The sequence below is a fragment of the Crocodylus siamensis genome, chromosome 5 (assembly GCF_052110815.1).
Source record: "Crocodylus siamensis isolate JL-2025a chromosome 5, ASM5211081v1, whole genome shotgun sequence".
NCBI lineage: Eukaryota > Metazoa > Chordata > Crocodylia > Crocodylidae > Crocodylus > Crocodylus siamensis.
The window spans coordinates 134,845,499-134,858,224 of record NC_143399.1 but is presented as its reverse complement, the minus strand read 5'-3'; the positions used below and the strand labels follow the sequence as shown (position 1 = coordinate 134,858,224).

General features: G+C 36.3%; 1 protein-coding gene across 3 annotated transcripts in view; it reads left to right on the top strand.

Moving 5' to 3' along the window:
- Positions 1–12,726, top strand: part of ATP2C1 (ATPase secretory pathway Ca2+ transporting 1) — an 80,670-nt gene that overhangs the window by 66,413 nt on the left and 1,531 nt on the right. For all 3 annotated transcript variants that reach the window (XM_090046390.1, XM_090046391.1, XM_090046389.1), the window contains 10 exons: positions 415–571; positions 1,957–2,127; positions 3,183–3,280; positions 4,800–4,850; positions 5,960–6,126; positions 7,281–7,349; positions 8,390–8,506; positions 9,989–10,136; positions 10,765–10,860; positions 11,564–11,705. In XM_090046390.1, coding sequence (XP_089902516.1) covers positions 415–571; positions 1,957–2,127; positions 3,183–3,280; positions 4,800–4,850; positions 5,960–6,126; positions 7,281–7,349; positions 8,390–8,506; positions 9,989–10,136; positions 10,765–10,860; positions 11,564–11,705 — 1,216 coding nt within the window. The remainder of the gene's footprint in view (positions 1–414; positions 572–1,956; positions 2,128–3,182; positions 3,281–4,799; positions 4,851–5,959; positions 6,127–7,280; positions 7,350–8,389; positions 8,507–9,988; positions 10,137–10,764; positions 10,861–11,563; positions 11,706–12,726) is intronic.

Genomic DNA, 12,726 nt, shown 5'->3' with positions numbered 1-12,726 from the left:
GGACAGTAGTCTACTCATGGACAGCTCACCACAGCAGGCTTACAGTCTGCCCAGTGTTCCCCTGTCTCCCAGCAGAGAGCATATCTTTGCAATGCCTTTGCAGCACTTCAGCCAGGGGCTGTGAACATATGAATGCCCCACATAACTGTTTTTGTAGTTGGGGTGCATGCAGTCTTACGGATGAACATCTGTCCATGACCAAGGTTTTATTTTCAGGCTCTCAAATATAGAACCATAAGTTTTTGTTTTGTATAAAGCATACTGTGAAATTCTTATAAACATTCTGGTGTCCCAAGCCTTGCACGTAAACTTGTCGGTGTTAGTTTCCCCCTCCCTCAAAAATCTCATGAAATTCTGACAATATTCTGCTGCTAGAGGACTGTAGATATTTATGTGCCAATATTTTTTTCTTAGGACAAACCAGAGGTTTGTTTTATGAAGGGTGCTTATGAACAAGTGATTAGGTACTGTACAACATATAACTGCAAAGGACAGACCCTGCCCCTCACCCAACAACAGAGAGAGCAGTATCAGCAAGAGAAGACATCTATGGGCTCTGCAGGACTTAGGGGTAAGATTACTTCAGAGTAGTTAGTCTTTGCACCATAAGAATAGTTCTTTTGAATGTATTGTTTGACTTGCTTGTTCAAACTAACAGAGGACTTGAAACCAACCTTTTTCTCAGTTTTCATTGTGTTCACCAATTTATCTTTAAGTTAAGAGTGGAAATTAAATTGGCTTAAGGTTTAAATAGCATGACTGACTTGAGAATGTCAGTGCTGTACTGCAATTCTCATCCTGTCTGATCACCCAAGAGATTTGTCACCATTTCTACCTATTACATTTTACTACATGAATTTCTATGGGTATTCTGGAAGTAGTCATGACCTCCCCACTTTTTTTCTGTTTTGCCCTCATCTCAGTTTTAAGGTTTAGAGCGGACTGGTTATGGCAACCTTCTGAGAGAGGCAGCACCATTAAATGTTTACAAGGTATTGGTAGTTATGCAGCTGAGTGCCTCATGGGGCATGGACCTTTCATTTTTAAAGTTCTTCATTTTTTTTTGTTTATTTCCAAGTTGAGAATATAGAAAACTTTAAATTATAGTTTTGTTCTTAAAAATGATTGGTACAGGATGGGCAGGGGTATGTGCTATACAGAATACTGGTGGACTGACAAGCTATGCTTTTATATATTATCTTTAGCTAGTATCTACAGTGGGTGAGGATGATATACTGGCCTGTTACTTTTGATTTCATGGATTTACTTTTTTTCATCTGATGACCATGATTTAAACTTTGATTGAGGTTATTGCCCTCGACAAAGATTGATAAAATATTTATGCTAGATTGTCAGGTGCATGGTATCCTACACAGGTGCAGTTAGCAGGTCTTCTATTCATGTTAATATGTGCCTGAAATAGTGAGTGTGCACAAGAATCAGACTGGTATTTTTCTAAATACCAGAAGCTTTCCTGTACATCTTTCATGTGAAAGTGACTAGAAAATATTTGTTTTTTAAATCCTGAAATAGGTAAGGTTAGCAAAGGGAACACTTGTTTGAAGATGGGCATGAAAAAACAGCCTATTCTAATTACCAAACAACACCTGAACTGCAGTAACAGCAATCCGTCGTTTTAGGATGTTAGCACCCTGATTTTCTGTAATCTAGTAGTTGAGTAAAGTAAGCATGCTTGTGATGGTTAGGTTAATCTCAATGGGGATACCTGGTGAGTAAAGTTACTTGTTTCAGAACACCTGACCCTTACTCTGTATACAACAGTCATCCATTTTTTTTCAAACAAATTTCCTTGAATCCTATTAGAAAATTTCTGTTTGTGTATACTAACTTTTATTTTGGAAAGCACTGCTGTAAAAAATACTATTCTTGTAGTAATTAAATTTTAATGACTTCAGTTTTCAAAGATAAACTTATGTTTCCCTTGTTTTCTTAAAGTTTTGGCCTTAGCTTCTGGCCCTGAGCTGGGACAGCTGACCTTTTTGGGGCTGGTGGGCATAATTGATCCTCCAAGGACTGGTGTAAAAGAAGCTGTTACTACACTTATCACCTCAGGCGTAGCAATAAAAATGGTTACTGGAGATTCACAGGAGACTGCGGTTGCCATTGGTATGAATAGACCACTTCCTTTCGTTTTGACATGTTTCATGGGGATGTCTTACAACGTGTTACTCTAAGATGAAATATTGTGGTGGTGGTTAAAAATCTGAAGTAAGGTTTGTGATGCCTATTTGGCATGTACCATTTGCATAGGATTGTTATGTGATGTAATGTAAGCTGAAAAGCTGTAGTTTTAAAAGAACTTTGTAAATTTAAATAGTTGTTGTTGTGTCGTTTCCCCCCCCCCCAAGTTCTACCTAAGATTTGAATATATTTGAAAGAAACTGGTTTTGTCCTTTTATTTTCCTCATTTAGCAGTAATTTGTATCAAGATAGTTTCACTTATGGTTAGTTTCCCCTGTGTGTATATACCTCTCACTTTTGAAACTCACATGGGGGCATGTATCCTATTACAAATTATTTCCAGCTCCCCTTTTACATACAACTGGATTTCAAGTTAAGTATTTTTAAACTATATTAAATGCCTTACTCCTTAACCAAGTCAAGTACAGGAGGTGGCATGTAGTAAAAGGGTCATTCCTTGTTCTATGGGATGGTTAGGAAACTTGGCAAAGGAAGTTGAAAAAGAAAGAACAGTCTGATGTTTGTGCATGCTGTTTTTGTGCAGAGGTAAAACATCCTTTTATTAACCTGTTCTCCTTTTTCTGTCTGTTTGCTCATTTCCTGTTTCTCTTTTAAACTCTAAACTCTCTAGGGCATGGATTATCATTTGCTATATGTTTGTACAGCACCTAACACAGTGGGGCACTGACCTATTTGAGGCCTCTAAGTGTTAAACTTTTAAAGCAAATAAATCCAATCAGAGTAAGTTTCATGGCACACCTTTTATTTCTTGAGAGTTTGGGTAATTATTCCAGTCAACTGATTTGAATAATGCCTATGAAATTACTGCTGTCAAAAATGGTACATTTGAAAAATGGCAGAATAGAATAGGTGTACAAAATAACCTGGTATTGGAACCTAGTATGTTGGAAAAAAAATAGTAGGCTATTTACATCATTGTCATTTAGTGATATAATTTATGTGTTTACATCTCTTTCCAGCTAGTCGTCTTGGATTATATTCCAAAAATTCACAGGCAGTTTCGGGAGAAGAAATAGATGCTTTAGATATTCAACAGCTTTCACAAATAGCACCAAAGGTTAGTTGAAAAAAATACAGATTGTTTTAATGTAATAGAAGCATCATAAATTGAAAAAAAATCTTATTAATGGAGAGCTAAAAAGTAATTTCTAAGAAACTGACAAGATTTTAAAGAAATGGATGAAGCTGTAAATTATTAGCAGTCAGAGCTTATAGCATAGAAATACAGATATTATGCCATATAAGATCGATTGTCCACTTCAGTTTATGAGGTTTTTATATCATCTTAATTTTTCAGACTTTTATTCTTACTAATATAACTTTGGAACTATTTTTTAAAAATTTCATATTTTTTTTTCAAGATTTTTTGTTGAGTCTTGGTAATCTTTAACCTTAGATACTCATTGTCTAAACTTTACACCAGTAAACAGTTTTACACTGTTTGAACAGTTTCCTGTTTGTTTTTTCAGTTGGCTCTCTTACCTTTTTGTGTAATGTTCCCTAGTTCTTGTATCATGGGAGAGTGTGAATAAAGGTGCCTGATTTTGCCTTTTTGATACCATTCACTATTTTGTGTACCATGGTAATGATCAGACCATAGTTTCCAAACTACAAGTAGCTCTTCAAGTTTCACCTTAGGGGCTTCTGTGGTGGCTGACAAACAAAGCTAGCAAGCAGAATGGGAGAGGGTAAGCATGAAGAATGGTACTGATCTTAGTGTACTCAGTAAACTTTAGTTTTCAGTGGATCACCCAGTCTGAATTACCAAAAGTTTATGGCATGACTATGTATACCTGACTTGAGATGCTATAAAAGAAACTGATAGTATAACTTAGGGGTCTGAATAATGTGAAATATTGTAGAAGCTAATGCTAGTTATTGAATAGTATCAGTGAGTAGGAGGTTATATACAGATGCCATAATCTTGAAGTGACAACTTGTAGGTCTGTCCTGCTACCATACCTACAGAAAAATAGGTTTGGGCATGAAGTGCTGAAAGCTAGTCCAGAATTTTGTTGGAAGTTGCATGGAAAGCAAATAATTGACCATATAAAAGGTGGTCAAGAAAAGAATATTTAAAAGAAGCTTAATCATGCTGAGCAAAATCTTTACTAGTTGTCATAAAAGTTTTGACATGAAAGTATCATTCTACTTAAAATTCCTAGTAAATGTGGTACATAAGAATGGGAATGGTTTCATAGGATCAACTTAACCGCCACCTTATGTAAATGTTGCCATCAAGGTGAACATCAAGAAGTTCTGAACTTAGGAGTTTAAAATCAGAACTTCTCAAAAAATGCAAATTCTACAGATTGTCTTAAATTTTAAAATTAGAATCATAATACAGTAGTATTATCCTTTTTAAGACTTTTGAATATTGAATAAAATATAAGTAACAGTAATCCAGTGTCATGTTTCTTACAAAAAAAATCGTTGATAATTATGTTCCAAATGAGATAAGATGGTAGCTTTGTTTTGGTTTTGAGAATATTTTTTTATATCCTCTAATATTATTGTATCCATTTCACATCTTAATTTATCAAGGTTTCATTACCCTTTCCATATATTTTTAACAGGTTGCAGTGTTTTACAGAGCCAGTCCCAGACATAAATTGAAAATCATAAAGGTATGTTTCTCTAGAACAATGATTCTCATCCAGGGTGCCATGACACCTTGGGGTGCCTTGAGATCTTCTCAAGGGTGTTGCAGGGTGCCACACAAGGCTAGCACTGTTGGGTGTGCAAATGTGATGCACAAGATAGGCCCAGAGATTTCAAATAGGAATCCATAGTGTTAAAATCATGCTGATCTGCTCTGGTCCTTCTGAGTTCTTTGCAACAGAAGAATTTCTCTCTTTATTTTTCTGTAGTCAACAGCTGAATGAAAAGTAAGAGCTGGCATTTTTCTGAGGAATGCCATGAGCATAAAAAGGTTGAGAACTGCTGCTCTGGAGGTAGAACTGCAGGACATTATTAATAGACACTTGTTTTATAATAGTGGTTAATAATAATCGCTTAATTTCATCTGGACAACACAAATTTAGTAACATGAAGTATATTTGGTTGTAAAGAACGTTGTTTTCAGATATGGAAAAAATGCACTATTAGAAACCTTTATCCAGTAAGGATAGAGGACTATAACTGGTTAGAAAAATAACACTTTCTCAGTTGCCAGAGGATCAATTGTGATTCTGTCGCATTGCAGTTGAATTGACTAGAAACTTATGAGAATCCATATTTCTGCTGCTGCTCAGAAGAGACTAAGACATGAATTTCAAGGTACTTCTGAAATAATGCTTCAATTCTGAAGCTAAGAAAAGAAGCTGAAAGCGAAGGATCTCTGCAAAATAGACACATTTTCAATATAGCCATTTGCACAATTGGAAAAGCAACAAGAATGAGGAAATCAGGTGGTAAAGAAACAGAATGTAATAGAAGAAGTCTGGGGGAGGGGGAGTGTTAAAATAGACACACTTGGTATTTTGCAGTTTATTTGCCCTAGCAAGTCTTTTTTACTTTTTTTGAAACACCATTTCTGTCTATGTTACATTCTAAACAAACCCAAGTTTTCACTTAGGGTGTGATGTGATTAAAGTTGTGAGGTTTAATTTTTACTCTTAGGTATAAATTATAATTAGATTTCCAAATCCAACTCTTTTGGAACAAACTTATGTCCCATATAGTGGTATGGACCAGACCATATTGAGCTGACTTAAGTTTTTTCCTTTTTCTATAGTCCCTGCAAAATAATGGTGCAGTAGTTGCTATGACAGGAGATGGAGTGAATGATGCTGTAGCCTTGAAGGCTGCAGATATTGGCGTAGCAATGGGGCAGACTGGAACAGATGTCTGTAAGGAAGCAGCTGATATGATCCTGGTGGATGACGATTTTCAGACAATAATGTAAGTTTAATGTCTGTAAATATTTGCATGCTGAAAAAATCCAACTGAAAAAAGCCTTACCTTGAACTACAAGGGAAAGATTATTTTTTTTACCTCTATGAGTTCCTGAACAAATAAAAAGAAACAGCATCTTTAGAGCTCATTGCCTGGTATAGTATTCTAAAACATCAGAATGCTTGTTCTTTTTATTATTTTCAGAAACTTGGGGTTTTTTCCCTTCTGATCAGGTTACCTTGCATTAGCAATTGAGTGGCTTGTCAGCAAGAGCAAATATACAATGGAGAGTTGTATAACACTTAACTACTTCTGTTCTTATGTGCACACCAAATAGTAAAAGAAACTATTTAAGTTTTGGGTGTTGCTTATGCTAGACTATTAACATTTGGTACTGGTGCTGCTGCTGTCACCACCACTAGTTGCGTTTACTGCTAGTGTAGATGGGGTATCAGTTTAAGTATAATGTTTCTGGTTGGCATTATTACTACCGCAAATGGAGCTGTAGGGGTTAAAAACAGGATTGAAGTTTAGATAGCTGGGACACAAGAAACCACTACTTTTCAGGAGCAAAAATCTCATTGTAAAATGTAATTGATCTATAACTTTAAAATCTTTGGTTGTGGGTTACTGTTAATTGTTTTGTGGTTAATAATTCTAATATTATAAAAGCCTAAGCTTGCCTTGTTTTATTCATGCTCTGATTGGCTGACAACCGATCAGAGTGTGAGCAACCACTTAAACAGGAGCTAGTGGTGTGGTGGAGTGCTGCCATAATGGTGGGGATAGTGGTGTGGTGGAGTGCTGCCATAATGGTGGGGGGAAGTGTCATGGGTGCAAATGAGATGAAAATGTCTTTCAAGGATCAGTTAATTCTGCCTGTAGAGTGATATCATCATTTTTAATTATGGCCCCTTAATTTAAAAGTCAAATTATAGCAGAGCTGGAATAAGAAACTTTTCATGATTGATAGAAAAGCTGGGTAAGTGTGACTATAACCGCCTCAGTGGAATAAAGACTCCTGTAACATTTAGTTAAATTTACGTACAATGCAATAAATGTCCGTTTTGTAAGTTATTTTTTCACTGTGTTTTACAACCTTATCATATACTTGATTCATAGTACCCTCATTTCCCTTGCTTTTATTTTTTTAATTCCAGGTCTGCAATTGAAGAGGGTAAAGGGATTTATAATAACATAAAAAATTTTGTTAGGTTTCAACTGAGCACGTAAGTTTGCAATACCATTACCTTAAAAGCTTTCAGTTACTTTGTAAATGAGTTGAATTTCATAAAACACTATACAGAAGAATACACAATAAACAGTAGTATAGGTTCCATAAAGATTGGTGATGCACTAGATTAGATTATGAACGTTTTCTAAATATTAGTCTAATTTTACTCAGTAGAACTTATGTTGTCATTAAAGCAGTGTAGTAATAACCAATCCTCTAACTTTCTGACAACCCCCTTTTGTTAATATGGAAAAGGTCAAGATTTGATCAGGCTAGCAGGGGAATGGCCACCCCTAGGTTAGAGGAACTATACCCTTTAGCACCAGGGTCACTTTTTTTCTCTCCCTTGCCAAAAGCCCAACCCATGTGAAGGGTGAGGGAGTTCCACCTCCCCTTTTGATCCACACTCCAGTCTGATGGGTATGGGAGTTTCTTCTTGCCAGCTTCCTTCCCCTATATATAAGCAGTACTGATCATAGCAACAGTTGCTTTTGGTGTTGACCTTTCTTGTCTTTGGGAGGCCTTTTTTTTTTTTTTCCAGAAAAAGGCCAACTTTCTTGTATGTTGCATTAATCACCAAAATTATTTTCATATTTTAAACCCACCTGTCGATGAATATGCTAAATCAGGGAGGCTCAACCTGTGGCACAAGTGACATCAGGGCAGGCTGTTTGTCACATGACAGATTAGAGAGGGGACATACTGTATAGTGGCAGATAGGGCAGAAAGCAGAATAGTAGACTGGGTAGGGAGCATAGGGGAGGGAGCAGAAAGAGCAGCAAATTGGGTAGGGAAAGGGGGTCAAAATTGTACTTGGAAAGGGTGATGGGCTAAATTGTGGCAATCCTGTCAAATATCAATCCTCATTGTGCTAAATGATCCCCAGGCTTTACCTTATGAGTTAAGGTTACTTTTAGTTTTGATATAAAAACTATTTAAACTTAACACATCTGATCGTCAACACTTGAAGTGCTGTTTTAACTGATCTTCAGGAAATAGCCATACTGACAATAATGAAATGGCTTTTCTTAACAGGAGTATAGCTGCATTGACTTTAATCTCACTGGCTACATTAATGAACTTTCCTAATCCTCTCAATGCTATGCAGATTTTATGGATAAATATTATCATGGATGGACCACCAGCTCAAAGGTAAAAATATTTATTTTCACATCCAGATAAGGATCTGTACCGTTCTAGCAAAATAAAGAATGCCATGATTAGGGGAGATGGACTTCTTGTGCGTGTGTAATCTATAAAGTATCTAAACTTGTATAAAAGAAAGTGATATTTTAATTGGTATATCCTAAGACTAGAGTGCATCTTTTACCTGTGTAACTTTGCCTATCATATTGTTTGTGTTAGAGCCGTGTTGTTGCCCCTTCTTTTCAATGCATGTCTAATGAAGGTAGGGGCAATGTGGACACATTTAAACTAGTGTCTACAGTATATTGATGACACTAAGTTTTATATCCTTCCCCTCAAACCCAGCTTTTGTTTCAGTTCTTTCTCAGTGTCTGGCTGAGATAAAAATGAACGGGCAATAAGTTAAAAACTGATGAAACTAAAAATACTCTTCCTAGCCAGAAAGAGTTTAGAATAATTATTTTAAAAAAATCATACTTTTCATGCCCCACTACTATGTATCATTTTATTTTGTTCTGATTCTTGATTTCAAATTTGTTTTACCTAATACACTATCAGAGGTTCTGAAAATCCTGGTAGCAATGCCATAATTCTGTCTGACTCTTGATCCAGGAGTAGAATCCCATAAAAGTAGATGCATTACTCCAAAGAAAATGGTTTTTGTTGTTAAAGCTTCCCACTCAAAACAGTTGCACCCACCCCTGTTTTAGTCAACAGGATGTGGGCCCTCTTCCCCCTACTTAACTGCTTCAGGCTTTACCAAGGCAATGTCTAGACTGTGAGGATAGATTTTACCAAACAGAAGCAGGGATGTTATCTTTCCATTGTGGTGTTCAGTGGTTCTTTCTCCCAAGAGTTAGGCATTGCATTTCCATAGTTACCAACTGAGCCTGGTAGTGGAAGGCATCTGAACTGTTTTGCCTGTTAACCATGGTGTCTGGCACTTGATCGCCCACAATTGAGTTAAACAGCAGAGGGTTTATGGCTTTAAAAGTAGTGTCTGCTAAGGGAGATTTGATTGCAGTTGGTTGTTCTAGAAAAGTATACTTTGTTTTAAGTTCACTTTTTCTTTAGTAATTGATCTACATACATGGTATATGAAAAGAATATAAACCATTAGTTCAAGCTGGCTTGGAGAAATGGGAGTTATTGTTTAAAAATTAACCTTTAAGCTACAACATGGATGGCTTCAATTTTTAGAAAAGATATGGTAATAGGATCTAAGAGATCTTTAACATGCATGTGATAAAGGGAAATACTTCATTATTTAAGTACTGTGCAACTGCACAACTCAAAGTGCATAGACTTTAGACTGGGATTGCAAATACCCTTCTAAATGAGGCTTAGTCTGTAAACAGAACATGTAAACATTGTTTTCAGAAACATTTAAACACAATGGTTCTTTCTAAGTAATTTGCTGCTTCTAATTAATATGCCTTATGTGGTAATAAAATAAAAAGGCTTCTAAACTCTTTTTTTTTTTTTAAGTCTTGGAGTGGAGCCTGTGGATAAAGATGTTATTCGGAAGCCTCCAAGAAACTTAAAGGACAGCATTTTGACGAAAAACCTGATTGTCAAAATACTTGTTTCATCAATAATTATTGTGTGTGGAACACTTTTTGTCTTCTGGAGGGAGGTACGATAAACATATGCACAATAAAGCAGGAACAGATTTCATTTACAAAAACCAAGGATTTCTTGATTTCTGCAGTTACATTGTGAATGTGGATGAACTTTTAGTTCCCAAAGGCAGTTTTACTTGTGCTATGACCTAAATTATTGCAGGCTGATTAGAGAGAGAGGTTTGTAGAAGGAGGCTGAAAGGGAGAGCAATAGTAGTAATAGGTGTGACTTCAGGAATTCTCAAGCCTTCCTCATTTCCCTTCTCTCTGCCTCTCTCAACACTTCAAATACGCTTATTCTGAATCTGGGAGAGTGAGTTAAAATCTTAGAATTAGTGTTCTAAAATGTGTATGCGTTTTCTCCTTTTAATGAAGGAAGGAAGGAAGGAATTGGAACCTTTCTTTAATGCATGACATCATTCTTGTACCCTAACAATGTGCATAAATGTTTATAAAACTGGAGCTTTCAATCACTTCATGAATTTTAGACTATTCATGAAATGTATAAGGACACTTGTGAGTGCTTGTTTACATAATTCACTAAATCAGATTGTGGCAAACATCTTTAAATTATTTTAGTAGATAAGTTTGTTAGGGGCTTATGTATACTAAAACCATTTCATTGGTTTTTCTTATTGACAGCTAAGAGACAATGTCATAACACCTCGAGATACAACAATGACCTTCACCTGTTTTGTATTTTTTGATATGTTCAATGCTTTGAGTTCCAGATCTCAGGTATGTGGCCTGATGTTTAACACAACCACAGTGACGTTCTAGCCGTTTACATAGTAGCTATACTTTTTCTTGGTTGAAGATGTTCTCACTTCATTTCTAGGTTCCCAACTCTTTTTGCAGACTTAATTTCTCATCGTGTGAGAGGGCACACTTAACATGTACTAATTAACTCAAGAGTTACAGGTCTAACTTGAATTTTCTTAAACTGCAAGTCAACAGTGACTTAGTTTAGGTAACTGCTGTGTGAAATCAGAAACACTACACACAAATACAGTGGATTTGTACGGGATGGCTTGGATAGGGATGATCCTGTCTGAGGCAGGGGATTGGACTAGATAACCTCTCAAGGTCCCTTCCAGCCCCACTTCTCTGTGACTACAAATCATAGTTTTACGATAACAGAAGCAAAAAACTTGATTTAAAATTAAAGTGTTGGCCTAGCTGTACTGTACTATGCTTTTAAAAAGTGTAATAACATTATTAAATATCAGAACAGAGTTGCATGCAGTATTCAGAAGCAAAATGTCATTATTTTGTCTTTAACATTTTTTTTTAAATTCCCCAAGTCTGAGTTCTAGAAAGGTAACCACATCTAGAAATAGACTTTTGCATTATGTGTTTCATTGCAAATCAGTAAGGTACTGAGTCTTCAGATTTAAAATGACAGATATAATAAAATGTATTATGTCTTTTCATTTCGCAGACAAAATCTGTGTTTGAGATTGGACTTTGCAGTAATAAAATGTTCTGTTACGCTGTTCTTGGATCTATAATGGGGCAGTTACTGGTCATTTACTTCCCTCCACTTCAGAAGGTTTTTCAAACGGAAAGCCTGAGTGTCCTGGGTAAGAAAAGTCTTCCTTTTCTATATTGGTACTGCTCAAGCAATAATTAATTCAGGGATGGCCAACCTGCAGTACATCTGCCACAAGTGGCAGGTCTGAGAGGAGATGAGTGGTGCAGAGGGCAGGGAGCAGAAAGGGCAGTTTAGGCATGGAAGAGGCTTGGAGCGGTGGGTGGAGAAGGCGTAGGACTGATTTGTGGCTTGTCTGCCAAAAGGTTGGCTCCCAGTGGATTAATCCATAAATTAGCTGACTGATGGTTGTAGAATACTTTTTATCTTTAATTCCTAAGTGAAATAATGGTGCAGACCCTCATTTTGTAAGTTCTGGTTACTTCTCTTGGAGAGCAGTGATTAAATGGATATGGTGAGATGCACAAAACAAGTAGATAAGAACCATATTATACTGGGATAGGCAAAACCAAAGTACTTTACTTAAGGAGAGAATTTCAGTGTTCAAAAATCTTGTCTGGAAACTTCAGTTTGTGGCTGGTTAAAATGTTTCAATGGCATGATTTTGAAAGGCTGCAGTTTGCCAGTCATCACTTCAATATTTTTATTTTACTCTTATTTTTCATCCAGAGTAGTTACAGCTATTTCTGCTGTTGTTTTTTGGAGGTAAAAATAAACTATCTCCAGTAGAGTGTACTTCTCAACATTTTTTTTCTTTCCTTGATATAGTGTTGACTCCAAGAAGCTGGCTTTTGTTCAGAATAGTATCTAATTGTATTGCTTACAAGAAAATACTTTACTTTCTAGCAATAAATGTTAATATCATATTTACCTCAATCCAAGACTATTTCAAATTTAAGACAACCTCCAATAATTAGATGTTGTGTATGAAATGTTTATAAATTTGTTATAATTTATCGGAGAGCTGTCTTGAATTTGTCCCCTTGCTGCTACAGTGGGGAAAGCAGGGAGATAGGTAGTTTGGGGAACAGGAAGCCCCCACCACTTCCTTCCCTGCTTCTGGTGCCCCCCCTCCCAGCCTGTTCCTTTCAGCCTCTGTTCCCCTGGCTGTA